The sequence below is a fragment of the Brachycentrus maculatus genome, unplaced genomic scaffold, assembly GCF_059751285.1.
Source record: "Brachycentrus maculatus isolate JH-2025_06_01 unplaced genomic scaffold, ASM5975128v1 h1tg000513l, whole genome shotgun sequence".
NCBI classification, from domain to species: domain Eukaryota; kingdom Metazoa; phylum Arthropoda; class Insecta; order Trichoptera; family Brachycentridae; genus Brachycentrus; species Brachycentrus maculatus.
In genome coordinates this window covers 207,914-232,690 of record NW_028281259.1, presented here as the reverse complement: position 1 = coordinate 232,690, position 24,777 = coordinate 207,914, and the positions used below count along the sequence as shown (strand labels likewise).

At 38.4% G+C, this 24,777-nt stretch overlaps 4 protein-coding genes across 8 annotated transcripts; 2 read left to right on the top strand and 2 right to left on the bottom strand.

The window, feature by feature from the left end:
- Positions 1-2,437: 2,437 nt before the first annotated feature.
- Positions 2,438-5,525, bottom strand: LOC148301827 (uncharacterized). Of its 2 annotated transcripts, none has more exons than XM_088272633.1 (3): positions 5,357-5,525; positions 4,442-4,806; positions 2,438-3,875 (listed from the first exon to the last, which is right to left on the bottom strand). In XM_088272633.1, the coding sequence occupies exons 2-3, from the start codon at positions 4,755-4,757 to the stop codon at positions 3,271-3,273; spliced, it is 921 nt and encodes a 306-aa protein (XP_088128759.1). In that variant the 5' UTR covers positions 4,758-4,806; positions 5,357-5,525; the 3' UTR covers positions 2,438-3,270. The 2 variants fall into 2 exon arrangements, with proteins under 2 accessions (XP_088128759.1, XP_088128760.1); XM_088272634.1 differs by lacking the exon at positions 5,357-5,525 and adding an exon at positions 5,165-5,225.
- Positions 5,526-7,032: 1,507 nt separating this feature from the next.
- Positions 7,033-10,727, top strand: LOC148301826 (uncharacterized). Of its 3 annotated transcripts, none has more exons than XM_088272623.1 (3): positions 7,033-7,161; positions 8,345-8,713; positions 9,136-10,727. In XM_088272623.1, the coding sequence occupies exons 2-3, from the start codon at positions 8,345-8,347 to the stop codon at positions 9,139-9,141; spliced, it is 375 nt and encodes a 124-aa protein (XP_088128749.1). In that variant the 5' UTR covers positions 7,033-7,161; the 3' UTR covers positions 9,142-10,727. The 3 variants fall into 3 exon arrangements, with proteins under 3 accessions (XP_088128749.1, XP_088128747.1, XP_088128748.1); XM_088272621.1 differs by having other exon boundaries at positions 7,104-7,236; positions 8,345-8,702; XM_088272622.1 differs by having other exon boundaries at positions 7,104-7,236; positions 9,136-9,207.
- Positions 10,728-11,296: 569 nt separating this feature from the next.
- Positions 11,297-15,604, bottom strand: LOC148301825 (uncharacterized). Its single transcript, XM_088272620.1, has 3 exons — positions 15,452-15,604; positions 13,593-13,947; positions 11,297-12,785 (listed from the first exon to the last, which is right to left on the bottom strand). The coding sequence occupies exons 1-3, from the start codon at positions 15,491-15,493 to the stop codon at positions 11,713-11,715; spliced, it is 1,470 nt and encodes a 489-aa protein (XP_088128746.1). The 5' UTR covers positions 15,494-15,604; the 3' UTR covers positions 11,297-11,712.
- A 1,222-nt stretch (positions 15,605-16,826) lies between these two features.
- LOC148301824 (uncharacterized) lies at positions 16,827-19,503 on the top strand. 2 transcript variants are annotated; one of them, XM_088272635.1, is made up of 3 exons: positions 16,827-17,058; positions 17,200-17,727; positions 18,118-19,501. In XM_088272635.1, exons 2-3 carry the CDS (start codon positions 17,310-17,312, stop codon positions 18,768-18,770), a joined length of 1,071 nt encoding a protein of 356 aa, XP_088128761.1. In that variant the 5' UTR covers positions 16,827-17,058; positions 17,200-17,309; the 3' UTR covers positions 18,771-19,501. The 2 variants fall into 2 exon arrangements, with proteins under 2 accessions (XP_088128761.1, XP_088128762.1); XM_088272636.1 differs by having other exon boundaries at positions 16,831-17,058; positions 17,215-17,727; positions 18,118-19,503.
- The last annotated feature ends 5,274 nt before the right edge of the window (positions 19,504-24,777 follow it).

Below are 24,777 nucleotides of genomic sequence, written 5' to 3'. Positions count from 1 at the left end.
TGTGTTGGGAACAGGAGAGATGATCTCGTGTGGGATAGTCAGGAACTTGTCAGCATTTGCTCTTTGCTGGGAGGAAACCACGTTGCACTCCTCAGGAGAAGCCGGACTGCTGACTGTCCTCAACAGGCCTTCCGTTCCACTAAAAGAGGGTTCGGCATTTTGTGTCCTAGCTTGGTTTATGGCACCAATGTCCTTCACTAGTTTTATCATGTATGATACGACCTCTCTTGAGAGGGGAAGAGGTGTTCGTTAAAGCCGAAAGTCCGTTATAATTATAAAAATAGATTAAAAATATTTTTTTTTATAAAAATATGAACACTGTATTTAGTCAGCCTTCAGCACGCTCAGCTACCAAGCTGGAGATGTCAGGTTTGATTCCCAGGGAGGGTTCAAAGAAATATAAGTGATTTTTCACTCTAATATTTATTCAATATTATCCTAGACTGGTACCTGAAGCGAAGGGCTAAACACCTCGCCTTCACGTGATAGTGATCAAGAGAAAACTGCGTTTATATGATGCGGTGCCCTATGCACCATTGGGTGCGGATAAGGGTTAAAATATAATATAATATAATATTAACATGGCAGAGAAAAACATGGCACGATCAGGTATGCCAAATACTTGAAAGTGGTCAGGTTAGGAGTCGTAACAATCGGCGGGTATGTATGAGGAGATGCATGAACGTGGAAGAGGCGAAGAATGTTTGCAAGGACAGAGTGGTGTGGCGCTCTATTCTCTCTGCCTACCCCTGCGGAGAAGCGGCGTGATGGTTAGTTAGTGAGTTAGTTTGTTATATAATATTAACAAGACGTTTTTTTTTTTAAATTTGATCGAATTTTTTAACGTTATATCCGAAGTTTTAAAAAAAAAATAGAAGTCCATTATATCGAAGTTTTACTGTATATAAAATTGTCCGCCTTTAAATCGTGGTAAGCGATACATAGGGAGGTCAAAACAAATTTGCAAGTTCAAAACGTTCTGGGTGTGTCCACTTGGGAATTATTTTATACATTTCGATATCTCAACATAGAAGAAGAAGAATATGGAAGCCTGCGTATTTACAGGGCTGTCATGGAATGGATAAGTGATCACTTAACACACGTGCAACATTCACCATTCTACCCACGATTGGCGACCATACTACTCAAAGTATATGTAAGTCTAAGTATTCATAAGGCTTAGGCTGTCATAGGCTGGTTTTACTAATCACTTTATAAGCGTGCAACATTCAATAATCTACTCATGATTGACAGTCACACTACTCGAATTTCGATCCAATATCCTTGCTTTCATTTGGTGTCCGGGACCTCCAGAACGTAGCCGAGCGTGCTAACCATTACACTACGGAAGCGGACAAAATACAATCAATGGTTGAGTTATTTTTGTTTCTGATATCAGATGCAGTACCCTACGCACTATTTGTGTACGAAGAGGGGTGAAAGATGAAGAAAATAGGTACGGAAAAATATTTACGAACTGAATTGTATTGTCTATGACATACTTTATTGTCTTTAACATTAAATTGTCTATGATGTTTCACACTGTCTATGCTTCCACCGTGTGAGCTGCATGTTTATAATATTTTAGTATTTCCCTGAATAGCGCTTTTCCTCCGTCATTAATTAATATGATCACCCTCGTCTCTACCCAATGGTGCAAAGGGCACAGCATTGGATCGACACAAGGTTATCCTGATCGTCAATTACATCAAGGCAAGATATTAAGTCACATCGTCATGTGAAATATCACATGGGCAATTAAGTTAATACTTGGAAAATTAGTTGTTTATTCTAAATCCTCATCTTGATATATTGAATCTATACATGGATAATTGCATGAAAAACTGAAACGTTTAAATTTGCGAGGTAAAATGATCGATTTTTGTCTGCCTGATGCCTTTTGTATGCTGACGATGCTGTGCTTCTTGCCGACAGTAGAGAAGACCTGCAGCTGGTGACAAGGGTGTAATAGTGTGTGCAAGGGAAGCGACTTGCTAATGAATGGGCAGCAAATACAAAGTCATGGTTTTTTAAAGAGATGCATGTAGATCTGTGTGGCAAATAGTAAGCAATGAGGAAATTTCAGAAAGGATAGTGGGTTTCTATATATGGGAAATATGTTTTTGAAGAAATTGGAGAGGAAGAAGAACGAGGAAAACTTGCATGATCGAGTACGTTTCAAATATTTGTGCGTGTCAAATCAGGTAGGTACATATATGTGAAAGAGACAATAGTTTGCACAATTTCGGGTTGAGCTCCACTTTGTAAACAAAAATTTGGACACACAAAGTCTAGCGAATAAAAGTAAGTGGTCGAAATTCAAGTTTGAAATTGAAAATGATGTTTTCAGATGTTTCCTAGTATGCAAAATAATTCTGGAAGCATCTTACGTACATTTCATAACGGTCATTGCTGATAAAATATTGAAATTACTCAATAAGTGTTGGAAAATGCAATTTATTCAAATACACACGGCAAAATAGGAAATAATATAAAGTGTACAAATGTGCTTCCCACTCTTTCATAGCTTTCGTGAACATTCTCGGATACTCTCCTTTCCTAGCTCTGGAATTATTCCCTCTGAGTAGGTCTCCTTAACGTTGTGAGAGGGGTCTCTCGTCCTTTTTTCTATTGACCTCCAACGCATTATAATAGATTGGCGGTGTATTGGACCCGATCAGCATTTTTGCAGTCTCCCTGACTTTGGCAACCAGCCGCCGTACCGATTTTTCGGAAATAAATTTCTAGTAGGTCCAGCCAGACTTCTTTCTTAAACTGGAGAATTGAAACCCTCATAAATTGGATACCGTCTCGCAGTCTACAAATGCACATAATGTAAATACATTGAAGCGTATAGATTCATCAGTGTGTAATTACATCACGTGTATAACTCTCCAGCCAAGGTTGTTTTGATTGGTGTCGCTTCAAATGGCTTCCAGAACGCACTAAAAGTGCATTTTTCAAAAGATTTCGTTGCAACTAATATTATCACAAAGGTCAAACTGATTCACAGCATTAATCATCAAAAGATGTCGTTTAAGGCAGCTAGGAAGCAAAAACTGCATAGGGAACAAGAAAATGGTTTCTCGTTCGAATAAGTCGACAAGTGCTTGTTGGTACTGCTCTTCCATGCGCTGGAATTTGTGCAGTACGGACAAGCGTATGGCTTCTCAGCAATGTGTTTCATCTAGTGCCGCTCCAGAGTGATTTCATCTGGCACTTAAAAGAGCATTTTCAGAAGATTTTGTTGCAAATAATTTATCATAAGTCTTAAAACTGATCCAAACCATGAATTACTAAAAGGTGTCGTTTTAGACTGCTTTTCGAGGCGGAAGCGAATCTGCATACGGAACAAGAAAATGGTTTCTCGTTCGAATGAGTCGTCAGGTGCTTGTTGATACTGCTCTTCCACGCGCTGGTATATGCGCAGTGCGGACAGGCGTATGGCTTCTCACCAGTGTGCTTCAGCTGGTGCCGCTCCATGGTGGCTTCCTGGACGCACTTAAAAGTGCAAGACGGGCATGAGAAGGATTTCTCGTTGGTGTGAATCGGGATGTGTTTCTGCAAAGTGCTCTCGCTGTAGCATTTGAACTTGCAGCGCGGGCATTGGAAGGCTCTCAGTCCCGCGTGCGTTAGGAGATGCCTCTTCAAGTTGCTCTTCTGCACGGATCTGAAGCTGCATTCCGAACAGGCGAAGGGTTTCTCGCCCGTGTGGGTCAGCATGTGTTTCTCTAGGTCCGCTTTGCGCGTGAAAGCGCCGCTGCACACCATACAAGCGAAGCGCTTCTTGCTCATGTGCTTCCTCTTGCAGGCTATGTTGCACACATTGCACGGATGCAATACCTTCTGTTTCACTCTCTTGCGCTTCTTTACAACTAAAATAATATTTATTTATTTGAAAAATATGGTGATTTAGGGAAAGAATGCAACGGTGAGGATAAGCATTATCGAAGAAATCAAGAAAGGTGTGTGAAATTAGAAAGTTTGGGCAATTTTAGATAATCTTTTAAACTAACCAACCATGACGCTGACTCCATGCAGGTTTTGGCAGAGAAAATAGAACGCCACACTAATCTGTCTTTGCAAACATCAAAAAAAGACTTATCAGACATATCAATTAGAATCTAAAATCAGGTCGTGTCAAAAATCTACGCAATTGTATGGATGTATTAGATGTATGTATGTACGTACATGTATGTACCAGTCTGTACCAGATGTATGTACCAGTCTAATGATGTCGGTAACGACGAAACCCGGTCGCTGGGCAAATAAAAATAAAGTGGAAAAGCTAAAAATATTGGTTTTAATCTAATAATATATTAGATGTATGGATGTTAAGGAAGCTAGGAATGTATGGAAAGACACTAGTGTGTAGCGTTTTTCTCTATCTACCAAACCGGGGAAGCGGGATGACGGCAGTAGTAGTAGTAATAGTACTTACTTTCATTTTTCTGACCGTTGTGGGACTCGGCGCATTCTTTTTTAAGGTCAGGATGAGAGTGATGTGTGGGCGATTCAGTGAGGTGATCAGTGCTGGTCCCCGCTTCGTCACCGTCTTCATCGTCCGTCTCTGGTTCAGGTTTGACGACAGGGACCTCCGGGTAGTACGAGTGGAGATGCAGGTCTTCGCGAAGAGCAACTGCACCGGAGTCAGGCTCAATCTTGAGTTTCAAATGATCAATCGCTTCCTCAGTACAGGGGGTTTCCTCTTCTTCGTCTCCCGGTTCAGACTTGACACTAACTGAAGCCAGCTCCATTTTTTTATAAAATAAAGCTTTTGCCAATTTGGCAATGTATTTATGTAATCTGAAAATTAGCAATAGTTATAACTATGAAAAAATGTCATTAATAACTTACTACCCAACCATCACGCCAATGCCCCCAATCAACCATACTGTCATCCAGTCAACAGTCCGCCTTCCCCTGAGGAGTTTTACGTGGTTTCCTCCCAGCAATGAGCAAATGCTGAGAAGTTCCTGTTTGGCCCACACTAGACTATCCCTCCTGTACCCAACACAAATTCAAATAAAAACATATTTAATTAGCTAGAAGAAACAAACGACTAAATGATTATGAACCTTTTACATAATAAGCAAGGTAAATAATAAATGCAATTCCCATCTTTAAAAAAAAAACCATACCAAAAACCATAAAAACCATACACCTTCCGTTCCACTAGAAAAGGGTTCGGCATTTTGTGTCCTAGCTTGGTTTGTGTAACCAATTTCCTTCAATATTTTTATCATGCAGATTCCAGAATACTCAGTGTTGCATACCCGCACTAGCACTAGCTTGAGCAATTAACACACTGAGTAGAAAACGAATAACATCGGCGAAAATAATATTAAAAACCCACCTTCAAAACGCTTTCGACGAATGTTAGAAAATCGCGTAAATTTATTTAAAAATTATTAAAACGGCTAAACACTCTATTTTTATAATATATTACAAATATACCAAGAGAGCTCCGAACTCGGCTGTCAAGAATTGAAACGCAGGTGGTGTTAGAAAACCCATAGACAATTACTCTAGACATAGATCTAGATGCACCAGCGGAAGAAGGTAGGTACTTTATCGTACCTACTTTCTTCAAAACATCAGAAAACGATTGTGTATAGAGCACTGTATCGAAGAGACGCAAAGTAAATACATTTTTCAATAAATGGAGCTTATTTCTGAAGCACTCTGTCTCTCTCATTTTTTTGCAAGCTGTGTATTCACTGTAATCAGCATATTATCCAAAATAACATGTTGAGTATCAAAAGCTTTGTTTACAAATCAATGTTTGTCTACTTTGGAAATATTTATATGGACATTTAAACATCTCATTAATGTTGAGATGTCTATATACGTAAAAATCGCCTAGCGCAAAAGGTGTATAATTATGAGCCAAGAGTATGCATACGGTTATATGCACGCCCAGGTGCAAAAGGCGTAAATTGATGGACCTAGAGTGCACGAATGGTTGCAATATTGGTGTCTTGTCTGCACGCGGTGTATAATAATGAGCCAAGAGTGTTCATATGGTAGCCACATGAGCAACCTATAGGCCGGTATGGGTGCAAAAGGTGTGTACTGATGGAATTAGAGTGTACGCACGATTACCAAGCCGATTGCCAAGTCTTGTATGCACGCATAACTGCAATAGGTGATAATGATCACCTAAGAGTATAAAAACGGTAGCCATATGGGCATCTTAGATGTAGGAGAAAGAGAGGAATATATAAGGGGAAAGATGGAGAAAGGGAGTGTGATAGGTTAATAGAAGAGGAGGTGATAGAGAAATTGAGAGGAGGGATGATATAGGAAGAGAAAGACGACGATATGGGGTGAGGTTAAGGGAGATACAGAGAGAGTATGGAATATATAGGGATATGGGGAAATGAGGAGATAGAGTGACGAGTATTTTGAAAGAGGAAGGGGAGAGAGAAGGGGAGGAAAATTGGCTGACGAAGATTTACAGAGTGAGGGAGGGGAAGAAAGGGAGGGTTAGTGAGGGGATTGAGGGGAAGGATGGGTATCATATATAAAAATAGTTGATTACATCGGTACTATAGACTAAGCTAGGACATAAAATGCCGAACCCTCTTCTAGTGGAACGAAAGGCCTGTTGACGACAGTCAACAGTCCGGCTTCTCCTGAGGAGTGCAACGTGGTTTCCTCTTAGCAATGAGCAAATTCTGACAAGTTCCTGATCGGCTGACACTAGATTATGCCTCCTGTTCCCAACATAGATTAATATCAATTTTTTTAGTTAGAAATAACAAACATTTACTTCGTGATTTATAAACCTTGTACATAATAAGCATAGTAAATAACAAATGCAAATACCATTAAAAAAATCTTCAAGGATTTTGAAAAAAGGTATATTTAGATTCGAATTTACCCTTATGCTAATGATAAATACTACTGCCATTTAAAAAAATATGTTTATTTGTTGTCATACCGAGAGAGTTGTGCATCGTTGCATAAAATTATAATTGCGAATTGACTAATTATTGTCTATGATTCGTAGCACGTCTATGTTTCTGCCGAATGTCGGATAGTTTTGACGTGGCAGTGTAGTTCATTATTTAATCTAGGATTTAAAAAAATGGATTAGTCTTTGATCTAGGAGTCCACTGTGTCACGATACATATTGTGTTTTACTGGAAATCAGTTGTATGTCCCTTGTTACAGTTTTAAAAAGCTTCGTTCATGAAGAAGTATTTGAAAATGGCTCTGCAGAGAGAGGCGGTGTGAAAAATTATGTTTTGAATACATAAACACTAGAAATATATAAAATATACTAAAAAAATTCAATTACTAACTTACCATCACGTTGTTTCGCTTCAGGGGTAAGCAGAGAGAATAATACGCAGCGCACTTGTATTTGCAAATATTATTCACTTCTTCAATATTCCCGCATTTACTTGTACACACTCACAGAATATTTCCATACCTGACCTGTTCCAAGTGTTTTAAGTGCTCAATTTTTCTTTTTTCTCGGTTTTTCTTGGCCTTTGTCATCTTCTGTCTCTATATATAAAGCTTTGTTTAACCGCTATTTGCTCACTCATTGATCCCATATGCCCAAACCATCTCAACACACCTTAATTTGACGTATATTGCTCATCTCAGCCTTGCATTATTTACTTGTTTTATCATGGGAACGTATATTCCACGTAACTCATAATTTTTCTTACTATTTTATAATGCTTAAATAAAAATGTAGACGGTTGAAGTACAGAAAAAAAGTCAAGGAAAGTTTGTATGTAAGTCTGAGATAAGCAAAATCCATAATTTTAATACATTGGTGACGGTAAATTTTTTTAACGAAATGTAATTTGACGCGAGCGATATTCGTTCGCATCGAAAGAATGACGACATGAAAGAATCGATAATATTTATGTAGTATAGTGACACCGCTATACACCAAAGCTAACATGATAAATTAGACGTTTAAGACGTGCTTTTTGTTTATGAAGTTAAAGGTAATATAACCGAACTTCACAAAAATGTACTCACCGCCGCAAAATAAGGTTTATGAAACGCACAGATATGTGCACGCCGTAAACAGGTGTGAAATGGTTTGGTCATGTGAATCGAATGATGGAATAAAGAACAGTAAAACAATTTATAAGGCGAATACAGTTGGTTATAAAAGCAGATGAAAATTAAGTATTTTTAGTAGGTACTTAGAGTGATCGGGAGTCGGTGTAGTCGGCAGGTATGTAAGAGGAGATGAATGCTTGCGAAGACACATTGTTGTGGCGTTCTATTCTCTCTACCTACCGGTGCGGGAACGGTGCGATGCTTGGCTTATTTTTATTTTATGAAAGTCAAATAATTTTTTGAATTACAGATGGAGCTGGCTTTAGCGAGCGTCAAAACGGAAGTCGAAGAGTTAAAAGAGATACCAACATGTGTTGGTGAAAAGCCACCATGTCTCAGCATGCTCGAGGCAGACCCCAAGACTGAAGAATCAAAAGGTCTTGTGATACCTTCGACGATCACGTCCCCGGATGTCCCTAAAGTGAAAGTTGAACCAGAGACAGATGAAGAAGGCGGTGATCTTCATGCTGTGGAGTGCGCGAGGGAGGAGGCAGCTAAACCCGGGACCAGTACTGGACTGCAGTGCACCCATGGGGCCATGGACACTTCTAGTATTGATGTTAAAGAAGTGTTTTCGGAAGCGTCGAACACATTCACGGCTACATCTGGTAAACATTATGTACTGAATGCCATAGAACCAATATAACTTGTATCATTCTCATGATATTCTTCATATTAACATTTTAAGACAACGACGTATCTTTCACACTGGTTTTAGTCAACTGGAGAGGTGTCTAATATCCTCTCATTCAGTGGGTCTGTACCACATTATAAATTATACTTATCTACTTCTTATACTACTACTATACTCCTTCTTTTTATATAGAGTAGGTATAATATAATATTGGTACTACTTCTTACTGTGCCAAACCACGCTGAGGTTTAATAGTCATAATGACAATTCTTACTTTGTCTGCAGTCGCTCTAAACAGCGACTCAGTACTGCAGTCCAACTACTCTCTCAAATTTTCAAGCCTTAAGTAAGGCTAAGTTACGCTTAGATTTTTTTTAAATACATGAATTGTTGTTTTTTTCTTCCAGATTTAGGGGAAAGCACATCAACATTTTCAGAACAAAATTATAATTCATCACCAGACAGACCCAAAGAAAAACAATATATATGCTCAAATTGTAATTTTACGTTCTCACGTAAAAGAAGCTTAAAATCACACGTGTCAAGCCATGCTTGCGAAAAGTTCGCATGTTCAGAGTGTAAATTTACATGCGTAAAGAAATGGAAATTGAGGAGACATTTGAGCGTTCATACCGGTCTGAAACCGTATTCGTGCTCAGAGTGTAGCCTTACTTTTTCAAGGAAATCAGATTTGAAATTACACAAGTCAATTCATCCTGTCGAGAGGTCATTTTCGTGTTCAAAATGTGATTTTAAATGTCAAAATAGAGAGGATTTAAAAATGCACAAATCTTCTCACGCTGGTGATAAACCATTTTCATGTTCAGAATGCGATTACAAGTGCAGAAAAAAATATTATTTAAAACCACACATGTTGACTCATACTGGCGAGAGGCCATTTGCCTGCCAGTTATGCGACTATACATGCTCGAAGAAGTGGTTCCTAAAATCACACATGGTGACTCATACAACAGAAAAACCTTTTTCTTGTTCGGAGTGCAAATATACCTGTCCGAGGAAAGGTGATCTGAAAAAACACATGTTGATTCACACTGGAGAGAAGCCATTCTCTTGTCCAGAGTGTGATTACAAGTGTCCGAGGAAGGGAGACTTAAAAGCGCACATGATCAATAATCATTCCGCCATGAAACTGTTCTCTTGCCCCGAGTGTAATTATGCGTATTCCCAAAAGGCGAATTTGAAATTACACATGCTGACCCACACTGGTGAGAAACCATTCTCCTGTACGTATTGTGAATTTGCGTCTTCGAGGAAAGCATGTTTGAAAACACATATGCTGACGCACACCGGCGAGAGACCATTCAGTTGTACAATGTGTAATTATACGTGCTCGCAGAAGTATAATTTAAAAAGACATAATGTAATCCATACAGCTGCGAAACGGTACACGTGCACAGGCTGTAATTATACCTGTACGAAGAAAAAAGATTTGCGGTTGCACGTGGCATCCCATATTTACTGAAGACCGTTTAAAAATACAAATATCTGGTATATTAGCGAAGACATGATTATATTGGATTTCACTTTTTTACTGATATTTTTTGTTGAAATTGCATTTTATAGAATACAATAGTAACTGTAGTTTTTTTCCACATGAATTTTATTTGACCAGCGACCGGGTTTATTGCGACCAGTCTGATGATGTCGGTTACGTTAAAACCCGGTCGCTGGTCAAATAAATTTAATGTGGAAAAAATCGCATAGTTATTATTTTATTCTACATGATTGTATTTTTATTCTTATTTGGAGCCCGAAGAGTGCGTTTTAATGTTAACAATATATATATATTTTTGAAACTATGTAAATTATAATAAATATTGAGTATTAAGAACATTAACTGCAGATGAAATGGAATGTATACAAACATTATATATAAGATATGTAATGTATTTATTATTTTTTCAATTTAAAAAGTGTTCCGTCAATAAAACGAAGTAGGTACTACAGAGATATTTTAAAAATACGAAATAAAGAGTCATATTAAACACCTATTTAATACCACTTATTGAGTTTTATTTCATTACGCACGACTAGTTTCGAAAACTTCAACTGTTTTCATCGACAAGTGACCAGAAAAAAATCAGGAATATATAGAGGTGGGTAAAGTAATAAATAGAATAAACCTTTTCCGCACTTAATGGTGCTTAGGGCGCTGTATCGTACAGAAACAGTGTTATCTTGATTTTTAAATACACAAATAGACTGGTCTGACCAGTCGGTTATAAGGAAACCCGGTTGCCGGTCAAATAAAATTTATGTGGAAAAAAAATACGTAGTTGTTATTTTATTATATAAAATGCAATTTCACCAAGAAATGTCAGTACAAAATTTAAATATTATGGTGACAAAATCACATTTCATCACTTCCCCTGGAAATCGAACCCGGTACCTCGAGTACGGTATCCTAGCGTGCTGACCACTACACTACAGAGGCGGACACTATGGATGACAAGTTTTTGAAGTAGACATTACCTGGTGTTTTGAAAAGATTTGCATCGTAAATTACAATAGCTGTTCGTAAACCACGTGTTCAGAAATTAAGTCACATTTATATTAACATTTTATTTTATTTTCATATAACATGTTATAATTTAAAAATACTTTATACAATATAAGACTCAAAATACTTGTGCTGAGTTGGAAAAACTTCAGGTACTTCTCAAAACTCACGTAACGTCACCATCTTGAAATATTGTTGTGGAACCCTGTTTTATACTTTTTGGATTTAATAAAAATAAGGAATGTATTATTTTACTTATAAATCATATACTTCCATTTATATAGACTTTATCAGACACCCAATTTATGTTCTTTATATTCATAATTTTATATGTATTAATATACCTACATTTATATTTTTTGATATTGTAAATACAAGAACGCGCCCTTCGGGCTACAAATAAAAGTCAAAATATAATCATATATCAGGAAATATTCAAGATATCCGTATGTATAAACGCTCTCTAGTTATGGATGTGGCGTGCCATGTGCGATCTCAAATCTTTTTTCTTTGTAGAAGTATAGTTACAGCCTATACAAAAGTACTGTCTGGCACCAGCGTGAATTATGATATGCCTTTTTAAATTCCACTTCTGCGAGCACGTGAATGAACACTGTGTACACCTGAATGGTTTCTCGCCGGTGTGCGTCAGCATATGTATTTTCAAACATCCTTTCCTTGAAGTCGAATATTTGCAGTGCGTGCAGGAGAATGGTTTCTCACCGGTGTGGGTTAGCATGTGCAATTTCAAATTCGCCTTTTGGGAATATGTGAAATTACACTCGGGGCAAACCAACAGTTTGTCGGCAGAGTGTGTGACCATGTGCACTTTCAAGTCTCCCTTCCTCGGACTCCTATAATCGCACTCTGAGCAAGAGAATGGCTTCTCTCCAGTATGAATCAGCATGTGTGTTTTTAGATCGCTTTTCCTCGGGCAAGTATATTTGCACTCCAAGCACGAGAAAGGTTTTTCTTTAGTATGAGTCACCATGTGTGATTTTAGTAACCATTTATTCGAGCACGTATAGTTACACTCCTGACAGGCAACTGTTTTCTCGCTTATATGCGTCAACATGTGTTGTTTCAAAAGACCTTTCTTCGAACACTTATAATCGCATTCTGAACATGAAAATGGTTTTTCGCCAGCGTGAGAAGATTTGTGCATTTTTAAATCCTCTCTATTTTGACATTTAAAATCACACATCGAGCACGAGATTGACTTCTCGGGGGCATGAGTTGAGCTATGCAATTTCAAATCTGATTTCCTTGAAAAGGTGAGGCTACACTCCGAGCACGAATATGGTTCCAGGCCGGTGTGAATGCTCAAATGTCTCTTCAATTTCCATTTCAGTACGCATGTGAATTTACACTCTGAACAGGCGAACGGTTTCTTGCAAGTACGGCCCGACAAGTGCGATTTCAAGCTCGCCTTACGTGAGCACGTAAATTGACACTTTGAGCACGTGTAATTTGTTCTTTTAGGTGACGAATTATGAATTTGTTCAGGAAATGTTGACATTGTGCTTTTGCTTAAATCTGAAAAAAAAATATTTTATGTAATATATTTTAAATTCAATCTAAAGTAAACTCCGTCGTTGTCGGTGCCAGGCCCGCATGAGAAAGGAGGAGGATTATAAGGATTAGGATTAGGAGTGAGAAATACTTAAAGATGATAAGGCGCATGTGGAAGTGGCGAGGGTTGTTTGCAAAGACAGATTGGTGTGGCATTCTATTCCCTCTGCCTACCCCTGTGTTGAAGCGGCGTTAGTAAGTTAGAAAAGAGGGAAAGGCATATCAATATACTCAATTTTACAGGATATTAATCTGGAAAAAATAAAGAAGACCGAGCTCATTCAGGAGTAGGTGTTCTGATTCACAGTGATATGAACATTAGAAGTCGCTGTTTAGAGCGGCTACAGACAAAGTAATAAATTGCCATGGTGATTCTTAACTCTCAGCGTGGCTTGGCACAAAAAGAAGATAAGTATAGAATATAATGTGATACATGTCCACTGAATGGATACATATCATACGCATAGGAAGATCGAAAAAAACTTGACACGATCAGGTATGCCAAATACTTGAAAGTCAGATTAGGATTCGAAACAATCGGAGTGTGTATGAGGAGATGAATGAACGTGGAAGAAGCGAGGAATATTTGCAAAGAACAGAGTGGTGTGGCGTTCTATTATCTCTGCCTACCCCTGCGGAGAAGCGGCGTAATGGTTAGTTAGTTAGTGAAAATAAAAGTTTTATCGGTGTCTTATGTTGTTAATATGAAGGATGAGATGAGAATGATATAAGGTCATCTTGGTTCTTTGGCATTTAGAACATAATACTTACCAGGGGAAGTTGTGATTCTGTTCGACAAATCTGGAAACACTTCTTTAACATCAATACTAGAAGTGTCCATGGCCCCATCGGTGCACTGCAGTCCAGTACTGGTACCGGGTTTAGCTGCCTTCTCCCTCGCGCTCTCCACACCATGAAGATCACCTTCTTCATCTGTCTCTGGTTCAGCTTTCACTTTAGGGACATCCGGGGACGTGATGGTCGAAGGTATCACAAGACCTTTTGATTCTTCAGTCTTGGGGCCTGCCTCGAGCATGCTGGGACATGGCGGCTCTTCACCAACACAAGTTGGTATCTCTTTTAACTCTTCGACTTCCGTTTTGACGCTCGCTAAAGCCAGCTCCATCTGTAAATCAAACAATAACTTGACTTTCATAAAAATAAAAACAAAACTCACCATCACACTGTTCCGCACCGGTAGGCAGAGAGAATAGAACGCCACACCAATGTGTCTTCGCAAGCATTCAACTCCTCTAACATTCCTGCCGATTTCTCCGACTCCCGGTAACTTTCAAATGTGTATTAGAAATACTTAATTTTTAACTGCTTTTATTACCAACTGTATTCGCCTTCTAAATGTGTTTTTTTTTCAAACCCTTATCCGCACCTCGACGGTGCATAGGGCACTGCATCATATAAAAGCAGTGTTATATTGATCGTTAACACATGAAGGAAAGGTGATCGGCCCACCACGCTCGAACCCGGGACCTCCAGAGCGTTAGCCGAGCGTGCTGACCATTACACTACGGAGGCAGACGTGTTTTACTTTATTTACTCATTTTATTTACCTGCCCAAACTATCTCAACACAACTTTTTTTTAACACATTGTCAACTTCAACTTCATAAACAAAAAACACGTCTTCAATTAATCTGTCATGTTTCAATGTTTCCTTTGCTGTATAGCGGATAGGTGTCTACTATACTGTGTCTTCTTACTCTTATCCCACCCAATGGCGCATAGGACACTGCATCGTATTGACGCAGTGTTATCTTGATCCTTACTTACATGAAGGTAAGGTGATCACTCCTGCGCTTCAGGGACCAGTCCAGGGTAGTATTAAATAAATATCAGAGTGTGAAAACACTAATATTTAATTTCACCGCCCCCCCTTGGGAATCGAACTCGGGACCTCCAGTAAGGAAGCTTAACACACTGACCATTACACAGCGGAGGCGGATACTGTGTGTACTTAAATACAAACATATTATCGATTATTTTCTGTCGTCGTTCTTTCCTTTCGATCTTATATCGCCCGCGTCAAATTACACTTCGTTAACAAACTTCACCGTCACCAAGATGTTAAAATTATCGATTTTGCTTATCTCAGGCAAACGAACTGTCCTTTATGTTTTCTGCACTCAAGCGCCACATTTTTTAATATTAAAAAATAACAAGAAAAAAATATAAGTTACGCGAAATACATGCTCGAATGGTTTACAAAAGGAAAGAATGCAAGGCTGAGATGAGCAATATTCGTCGAATTAAGAAAGGTGCGTTGAGATGGTTTAAACATATGGAACCAATGTATGAGCAAGGTAAGGTTAAACTAATCGTTTAACAGAGATAGAAGCACAAGAAGGTTGAAGAAACCCGAGGATAAAGATAGAGTACTTCAAATACTTGGGCGTAGTCAGATCAAGTAAATATTCAGAGGGTATGTATAAAAATATGCGTGAATGTGAAAGAGGTGAATAATGTTTGCAAAGACAAGTGCGCGAGGTTTGATTCTCTCTGCTTACCGCTGAAGAAAAAGCGAAGTGATGCTTAGACAGTCGATGAATTATTTTTATTAAGCATATTTATTTTTTTTAATTTTGTTTTTTGTATTTAATATATAATTCTTCACACCGCCTGCTGCCGCTGCAGAGCCATTTTCAAGTACTTCTTCATGGCCGAGATTTTTTGAAACTGAAACTGTAACAACGAACATACAAGTGATTCCCAGTGAAACAATATATAATATATTATGACACAGTGAACTAGATTCAATAGTGAACTCGACTGCCACGTCATGGCATAGACAATAACGCGGTCCATAGACAATATTCAAATCAATATTTATTTTATCATGTCTGTCTAACGTCCAAGTGACTTTTTGAGTTTTATAGTTTCATATATTTTTTGAGGCCCATGCCTACTCGTGAGTGAATTTACTCTTTATGTTTAAAATTATTTAATTTTATGTAATTCATGAGTGAAAAATCTAGGCAAAACACTCGCTTTCTCATTAGAGGCATGAGTTTATATATTTCATTGATTCTAAGTAGCAGTGAAGTTACTTAGGTGTATGATTTTAATTAGGATGTGAGTTTACATATGTACTGGGTCAATCAATATTATAAATATTTAAATTATCGATACTCATTTACGTAGGTAGGTATGCAAGTATTTACCCTATTACATATAATCGGATGAATAATATTTGTAATTTTCTTCTTCTTGATTAAGGCCTTGCGGCCTTTTTTTAAAGATGGATTAGCCTCCTGCAACGACAATTTCCAGTTGGAATTGGAGTCGGCCTGGGAGTCGTCCATCTTGGGTTTGTCCGTGAAGTGCAGGTGTGGGAGTCTGGATGGTTCCATTCTTCTCAAATTCGCATACCATTGTCTTTTTTGTCGCTTTCCCCACCTAATGATGTCTTCGATCTCGCATATTTCTCTTATCCTGGTGTTCCGTATTCTATATGGTAGACTGTTGCCAGATATTCTCCTTAGAGTCTTCATTCCTGACACTCTCAGCACGTTTTTCCTTTCTTGGGTCTATGGAGACACAAATTCAAGGTATAAATCTGAGAGTTAAAATCAGAAACAAATAATTCTTACGCCTGACAAAGGTTGCTAGACTGAAATGGCAATGAGCAAGTCATGTTAAAAGACCAAGAATGAACAGATGGGCATCCAGAATTCTACGGTGGAAACCATGGAACATGAATAAAGGAAAAGACCAGCCTTAAAAAAGATGGGCCGATGACATTGTCCCCATCGTGGGTATTAAAAGCCCAAGCGAGAGAATTTTGAAAAAAAAGAATAGGTCTACATCCAGCAGTAGAAAAATTGGCTGACAAAGAAAAGAAAAAATAAATATACGTATTTCATAATCAAATTAAGGTGATTTTTTATTGTTTCGGTCGTCGCTTCAGTGTAACATTGATATTGTTATATATCTTACCCCGTTTATATTTTAGCAGTAGGCCTGACCTAAAGTGTCTATGACATATATTTTAGTCTATGACAATCATGAAATGGCGGCCGTGTCATGTATGTCATGTACTCCTGTATAATATTTAATATTTTCCTGAAATTTTCGTGTTTGTAAGGTGTTCTGTCTCAATTTATGGATTTACGTCCGTGAGGAAGTTCTATGAAGATAGTTTTGTTGGTGTTTAGTGCTTCGAAAGTAAATCTTGGTCAAGATGTACTTTTATGACACGGTTTTGCTGTCAATTATAATAAAAAGTAATGAATATATATTTATTGTAAATAATCAATTATTTTCATATTAATTTGTAACAGTTTTAATTTCTACGTGCAATTTTGAGCAAGGCTGTCTTATAAAATCGTTATTCGTGCAAAGTAATCAGCGTTTAATAATTCCAGATTATTGATTTATAGAAAATGATTGCGTTGATATGCAAGTCGAGTAGCAGATTGATAAATATATAAAAGTCAATACAGTGAACATCAAAACTGGACTGGGATAATTAGCAATGGATCCAGTGACAAGAAAAGAAGCATCACATCCCGAAACGCCCGTAGAAGAACCATCTTATTCCAATATTATCCATACAAATATCAAAGCTGAACCAAAGACAGATGAAGAAGACGTCGATGATCTCCATACTGAAGAAGAAAAGCCATTTTCGTCGGGACACGGTACCAATACATCTAAACTCAAGACAGAACAGGAGTCTCATCCCAATGCATCGTGTTCCAATTTTATATATCCGGAGGTTCCTATCATCAAAGCTGAACCCGAAACAGACGATGAAAGTGATGATTCCCATACCGAGGAGACAGTGAAACCAGGAACCAGTTCTGAAGCACGGGTCACTAAAGGAAAATTAAATATTTCTTGTATCAAACAAGAACGTTCGGAATCCTCCACCAAAACTCAGGCAGTCTCTGGTTAGTAACATTACATTGACTTCGACATGTGTGATCGAATTGTAAAATTTAATTTTGTTGATTTATCTTGCATCCAAATACCTGAAATCCGGCTACGGATTATGTCACACCGCTTATCATGGCCCTATTTAGGCACCAAATTCGAGTATATCTGCAAAAAATATTTCAAAATTGAGTTTACATAAACTGCCACAAATTTATAGGAAACAATAAAATATGCTTGTCGAAAAATGAGTGTGTCGTGTTTTTAGAGTAATCTACATTTTAAATCTGGCTGATTTAGCAAGTAAATGATAGAAAAACGTTTCATCGTAGCAAAAGGCTTATAAATAAATCACTTTCTTGTATTTATTTATTTAAACATTAAATTGTTTTTAATTTTCTTTACAGATGCGGGAAGGCGCACCAAAAATTCTAAAAAATCAGCCGGCGCGAAGCAATTTACGTGCTCAGAGTGTGAATACAAATGTGGAAAGAACTCTCATTTAAAGCAACACATGTTAACCCATTCCGGCGAGAAGCCGTTCTCTTGCACAGAGTGTAGCTACAAGTGTTTTAGAAAAAATAATTTAAAACGACATATGTTCAAGCACACCGGCGAGAAACCATTCGCGTGTCCGCAGTGTCCATACAAGTGCTCGGAAAAGTCTTACTTAAAAATACACATGTCGAATCATTCCAGTGAGAAACTGTTCTCTTGCCCCAAGTGCGAGTATAAATGTTCACAAAAAGGCGGTTTCAACAAACACATGTTGATTCATTCCGGCGAGAAGCCGTTCTCCTGTTCAGAGTGTCAGTACAAATGCTTAAGGAAAGTATATTTAAAAAGACACGTGCTAGTTCACAATGGCGAGAAACCGTTTTCTTGTACGCAGTGTCCGTACAAGTCTGCACAGAAATTTAACTTGAGAAAGCATATTATTGCGGTGCATAATAAGGTGAATGTGAGAGTGATCGAAAGTGTAGGAGTTTTTGAGCGTGTGGGAGTACTTGAGCGTGCTGGAGTTATTGAGCAAGTGCCAGTAGTCAACCACATGAAATGAAAAATCGGGTGCAGCGTACGCGCCAGACGCGTACATTTGACTTCCCGCGTAGAAAAGGCGCGAATGGCCTATAATGAATCAAATGACTTTTAAATTATTGCGTAAATTGAAAATATACCCTTAAAGTAGGGGAACTGACCGAAGCCATTTGGTCGTATAGTCAGTACAGCGAACCGAGAGCTCCATCTATAGTTTCGGATACTCGCCGCGAGCGATGTTACGACGTTACGTTACGACGAAATGCTCCGGTCAGTCCCTACCATAAGGGTATATTTTCAATTACACAATGTTTTTTTACAGTCTTGATAATATATTCTATGTCAGTGCATAATGAATAAAAAAAAGCAATTGAATGTTCGTGTATAATTTAGGAGTGTATACTCAGATTTTTGTCCGCCTCCGTAGTGTGGTCATGGTCAGCACTCTTGGCCACCGTTCCGGAGGTCCCGGGTTCGATTCCCAGGGGGGGTCAAATAAATATAATTGATTTTTTCACTCTGATATTTATTCAATATTACCCCGGACTGGCGCCACCAGAAAATTGAAATAATAAAAATCCTTAAAAAACTATAAACGTTTCTCTGTAACTAAATTTCTTTGTAAGATATTATCCTTAAAAAATCCCACCTCCTAACTTTTTTTTGACAATTTTCCAAAAGTGTGTTATGGAAAGCAGCTTTGTGTGATCCTGTGTTCTTTAAATGTGTGTTTAAAATTAAATATGTTTAAATTATTTTGTTTTACTACTACTGCTATCGCGCCGTTTCTCCTCAGGGGTAGGCAGAGAGGGTGGAACGCCACACTCTTCTGTTCTGACATACACTCCTAGCTTCCTCACATCCATACAGTCATACATACCCTCCGATTACGCAGACTTTATGTTCTGATTGATCTGAAGTCTTTTTCGGCCGTCTTGGTTCTGTTCTCCCGCTCACATTCGCTAAATATGTTTTATTTATTAGAAACTAACCTTGGTCTTGTCTTAGTCTTGACTTTCTTGGATTTCTGTGTGCACTTCTTGAGCTCCTCTGCATTTGTCTTTGTCATAGCCATAGTTTAGTGCATATGCTTTATCTGGCAGTATGCAGGATTCGTACACTTTTCTTTTTAGATAGGTCGGAATCTCCTGTACACTACCTCATCAAACACTAATATAATCATTACACTTAGTTCTTCTAACTAGTTGTCGTTTGAGGGTGGTTGGTCAAACTATAGGAGTTATGAAATAATGCATAGGAAGTCTGTATTTGTACCTGAAAAGGATCAAAGCGACATTTGGTAATGAGTCGTGGAGTACGAGTTATGTCTTTGATGACACCATATTGTCTATGATTAGTAATTTGTCTATGTTCGTCGTCTGTCATGAAATGGTGGACTTGTGGCCAGTGCGCCGTGTACTGCGTAGTAGTATTTGATTGAAAACTTAGTGTGTTTTTATTGTTTCTTTTCCAAGTAAATAATTTCTGTAACTCATTAGTTAGATTGTAACAAAATAGAATACGTGGCGCTGTGATATAGTATTAATTAAGCAGACATCTAATGACGTTTAATTAATATTAACGCAAAGATGGAGAACGTCAAAGCCGAACTGGGAGATGTATGTGGAGAACTACTCGATAGTGTACCAAAGACTGTGAAGAAGGATGTTATATATCAAGAAGTCCCTATTGTCAAAAGTGAACCCGGTAGTGATGATGATACGTTTTATATTAGAGAAGGAGCAGCATGTCATGAGACGATTGAACCGGTATTTGAACAAATGTGCAAACAAAGAGTAATGGAGACTTGTATTGATATCAAACCTAATATCACTTCAGTGAGCGGTAATTGTGAATCGGGTTATTCAGAAAATACTATGGAAAGGTCATTATATCCCAGTACAATCAAGTCGGATATGAGTTTACGAAGCTATGTGGATACAACTTATTCTTCCTGTGCTGTATCAGATCCCCCTGACGTTGGCAATCACTCTGGCGAAGGCTTCTCTGTCTCTCGAAAGCTCTCCCACACGTCTCATCCCGTTCCAATCACTTGTACGACTTATTCCGATATTTACCTAGAAACTCCTGTTCTGAAGATCGAATCGAAGGCAGACTATAAAGGGGGTGACGATGTCCACGCAAGTACAGTGATCAGCCCTGCAGTGCAGCGCAGAGTAAGCGATGGCGCGATCTTCCCTGAGATCGATACAGATCATTCTGATATTAAGCTAGAATGCACGGAAACTTCGAGCAGACTTGGAGCTAACAATAGTAAGTATTTACAAAAATGAACGCTTGTATAAAACTACTTATTGAGTTTTATTCCAATACACACGACGAGGATATTATATTTAGGGTTCCGAGAGTATAAAATTGTAAATAGTTTTCCTTCGTTTTAAAAATAATGAATGCTTCGTTTCAATTTGAGACACCTATAATTTGTCATTGGTTTAATGCTAAAGGGCCACAACGCAAACAAATTAAACTCTTTATTCCTAAAATGGTATCTAAATCGTCAACATTTTTATTTTTGAAAAAAACACCCATAATTCTAGCGTTAGAAATGTCCATTTCATTTAGAATCATGGGTGTCTTTTTCGAATATGAAAATGTTGACGATTTAGATACTATTTTTGGAATAAAGAGTTTAATTTATTTATTTTTTGAGTTTTGACTCTTTGGCATTTAACCAGCGAAACATTGTTATATCACCCGTAGGGTGAAAAATCTATTATCTTAAAAATAATAAAAATATGTGTTTGCTTTTTGTTTGCAGATTTGGTTAGCAGTGAAATAAAACCTACTTATTCAGAGAGCACTAGTAATAATGCTTCTATTATCTCTGAAGTGAAACGGTTCGATTGTTCAGAGTGTGACTTTAAGTTTTCACTGAAAAGAAATTTGAATAGACACATATTGACTCATACTGGGGTGAAACAGTTCTCTTGTTCGGAGTGTCGCTTCACATGTTTACGGAAAGGAGATTTAACCCAGCACTTATTAATTCATACCGGGGAGAAACTCTTCTCTTGTTCAGTCTGTCAATACAAGTTTTCGCTGAAAGGAAATTTAAAGAGACACATGTTGACACACACTGGCGAGAAACAATTTGCTTGTTCACAGTGTCACTTTAAGTGTTTGCGGAAAGGCGATTTAAAGTACCACCTGCTAACTCATACAGGAGAAAAACCGTTCTCTTGTCCAGAGTGTCAATATAAATGCTCGCGAAACTGTGACCTGAACATGCACATGGTAATTCACTCTAAAGACAAACGCTTCTCTTGTCCCGAATGTCACTTTAGGTTTTCACGAAAAGAGAGTTTGAACCGGCACATGTTTATTCATACTGGGGAGAAACGCTTCGCTTGTTCCGAATGCGACTTCAAGTTTTCGTGGAAAGGAAATTTGAAGAGACACATATTAACTCACGCTGGGGTGAAACCGTTCTCTTGTTCAGAGTGTCGCTTCGAATGTTTACGGAAAGGAGACTTAACCCAACACATGTTGACTCATACAGGAGAGAAACCTTTCTCTTGTCCTGACTGTCAATACAAATGCTCGCGAAACTGCGATCTAAACGCGCACATGTTGATTCATAGTAGAGAGAAAACGTTTTCTTGTTCTGAATGTCAGTATAAATCTTCGCGGAAAAGTGAGTTAAACCGACATGTGCTGACTCATACGGGGAAGAAACTGTTATCTTGCTCGAGCTGCGAATATAAATGTTCGCACGAGAGCCACCTAAAGCAACACGAGCTGATTCACACTGGAGAGAAACGGTTTTCTTGTTCAGAATGTGAATATAAATGCTCCCAAAAAGGGAATTTAAGTCGACACATGTCGATTCATACGGGGGTGAAACAGTTTTCTTGTTCTAAGTGTCAATACAGATGTTCTATTAAAAGCAATTTAAAGAAACACATCCTGACGCATAGCGGCGAGGAGCTGTCTTGCGCAAAGTGCGATTACAAATGATCGCTTAACCGGATCCACGCGGCTCGCATAACCGTTTGTGTTTTTACAAGACATGCCCCATACGCGGCTGACATAAGCGTTTGTGTTTTCACTTTGCTCCAAGTTTCGAACCTCAGTTCAACTTGGAGGGATTTTTTCATGGTGTGGAACTTTGGATAAAATAATACGTCAATCCTCGGCCTTATGACATCTGTTGAAATATCTGACTAATAATTTGTAACATCACAAGGATAAATAAAACAACAGATCCCTGATTTTTCTTGCGGTCGGTAATTAGTCCGCGCCATAATCATGCCCTATATCTGTCTCACTCTCGACGCTACGCATCGCCAGTGGGTAAGAGTGACACACGATGCGTGCTTTGATTTATTTATGTTACGATCTAATTTGTTTATATTACGATATATTTCAAGAATAATGTGACACACGTGTATTATAGAGTACCAAAAAGGCACAATGAATCCCATTGAACGTTTTTGTTTAGGAAAATAAATCGTTTCTTAACTAAATACATGATAAAAGTAATCATTTAAAAAACGGCGAAATACCGCCGCGCACGGGCGTCTCTTAGGAACAAAGTTAACGCGTTTAAAAGGTTAAGACTTCCTTACTAAGACATAACATCGCGATACACAAAATTGGACAACGAAAAGAAATTGACTGAATCTGGTTATCTTTAATATCCTAACTTGTTCGTTATGCGCGTGTGAAGAGGAGGATGAGACTGCTGATGACGTACTGTTTATCTGCCCCTTACTCCCTAACCTTGAGTTCCTGCTCGGAGGGTTTGTCCTTCCCGCTGAATGTCCAGCACCTCTTATCGATGAACTCTCAAAAAGTCAATAGTGCAGTCATAAAGCACTTTAAAAAGAATGGCAAAAACGTTTAAGTAACTTCAAGTAAAATCATTAAAAAAACGTTTAGGTAAAATCATTATTGTTACTTATTATTATTAATACACAATTTTGGGTGCTTTGCCAGTGAAAAAAAAAATCTAGTATAATAAGTGCAATGAAATAAATATAAATATTGTTACAAGATAATAAAGTGTATCTTTTATTAAACCATCCCGGCACTAGCTTTGTGGAATAAACTTACTAACTAGCCATCACGCCGCTTCTCCGCAGGGGTAGGCTGGGAGAATAGAATGCCACACCACTCTGTCTTTGCAAACATTCTTTGCTTCTTCCACATTCATGCATCTCCTCATACATACCCGCCGATTATTTCAACTCCTGACCTGACCACGCCCAAGTATTTGACATACCATACATTCATGTAACTAACCACCCTTATCGAGTTAATTAGATGCAGTGCCCTATGCACCATCAGGACACCCTAACAATACTTATCAACAACTAGATCCAAAATAGGCACTTTTTCAAGCTGTCGAGCCGGGATACAAGTCTTCCTGATGAAGGAGCAGCTAGGGTTGCCAAATTTCAGATAAATAATAATTTTTTTTTAAAATTAATGCGCTTAGAGTGTCAGAAATGAAGACTCTAAGAAGAGCACATCAGGCAAGAGTCTTCGAGATAGAATAAGAAACGCCAGGATCAGGGAAATATGCGAGATGGAAGATGTCGTTAGGTGGGGAAGGCAACGAAGGAGACAATGGTATGCGCGTGTGAAGAGAATGGAACCATCCAGACTCCCCCACCTGCACTTCACGTACAAACCCAAGGTAGACGACTCCCAGGCCGACCACAAAAGATATGGATTGACAACTGGGAATTGTCATCGCAGGAGGCTAATCCATCGTAAAAAAGGCCACAAGGCCTACATCAAGAAGAAGAAAATTTCCACACATTCCCCACATCGCACTGAACGGTCAACCTCATGGTAGAGGACTCCCGGGTAGACCACCAAAGAGATGGATCGATAGTTGAGAATCGACATCACAGGAGGTTAATCCCTCGTAAAAACAGGCCACAAAGTCTACACCAATCCTTTGTCGGGTTGTGGTCCCGTGGTTAGTGTCGCGGACTCTCAAGTCAGAGTTTCTGGGTTGGAACCCACTCTACCACATTTTGATACCTATTTCTAATAAT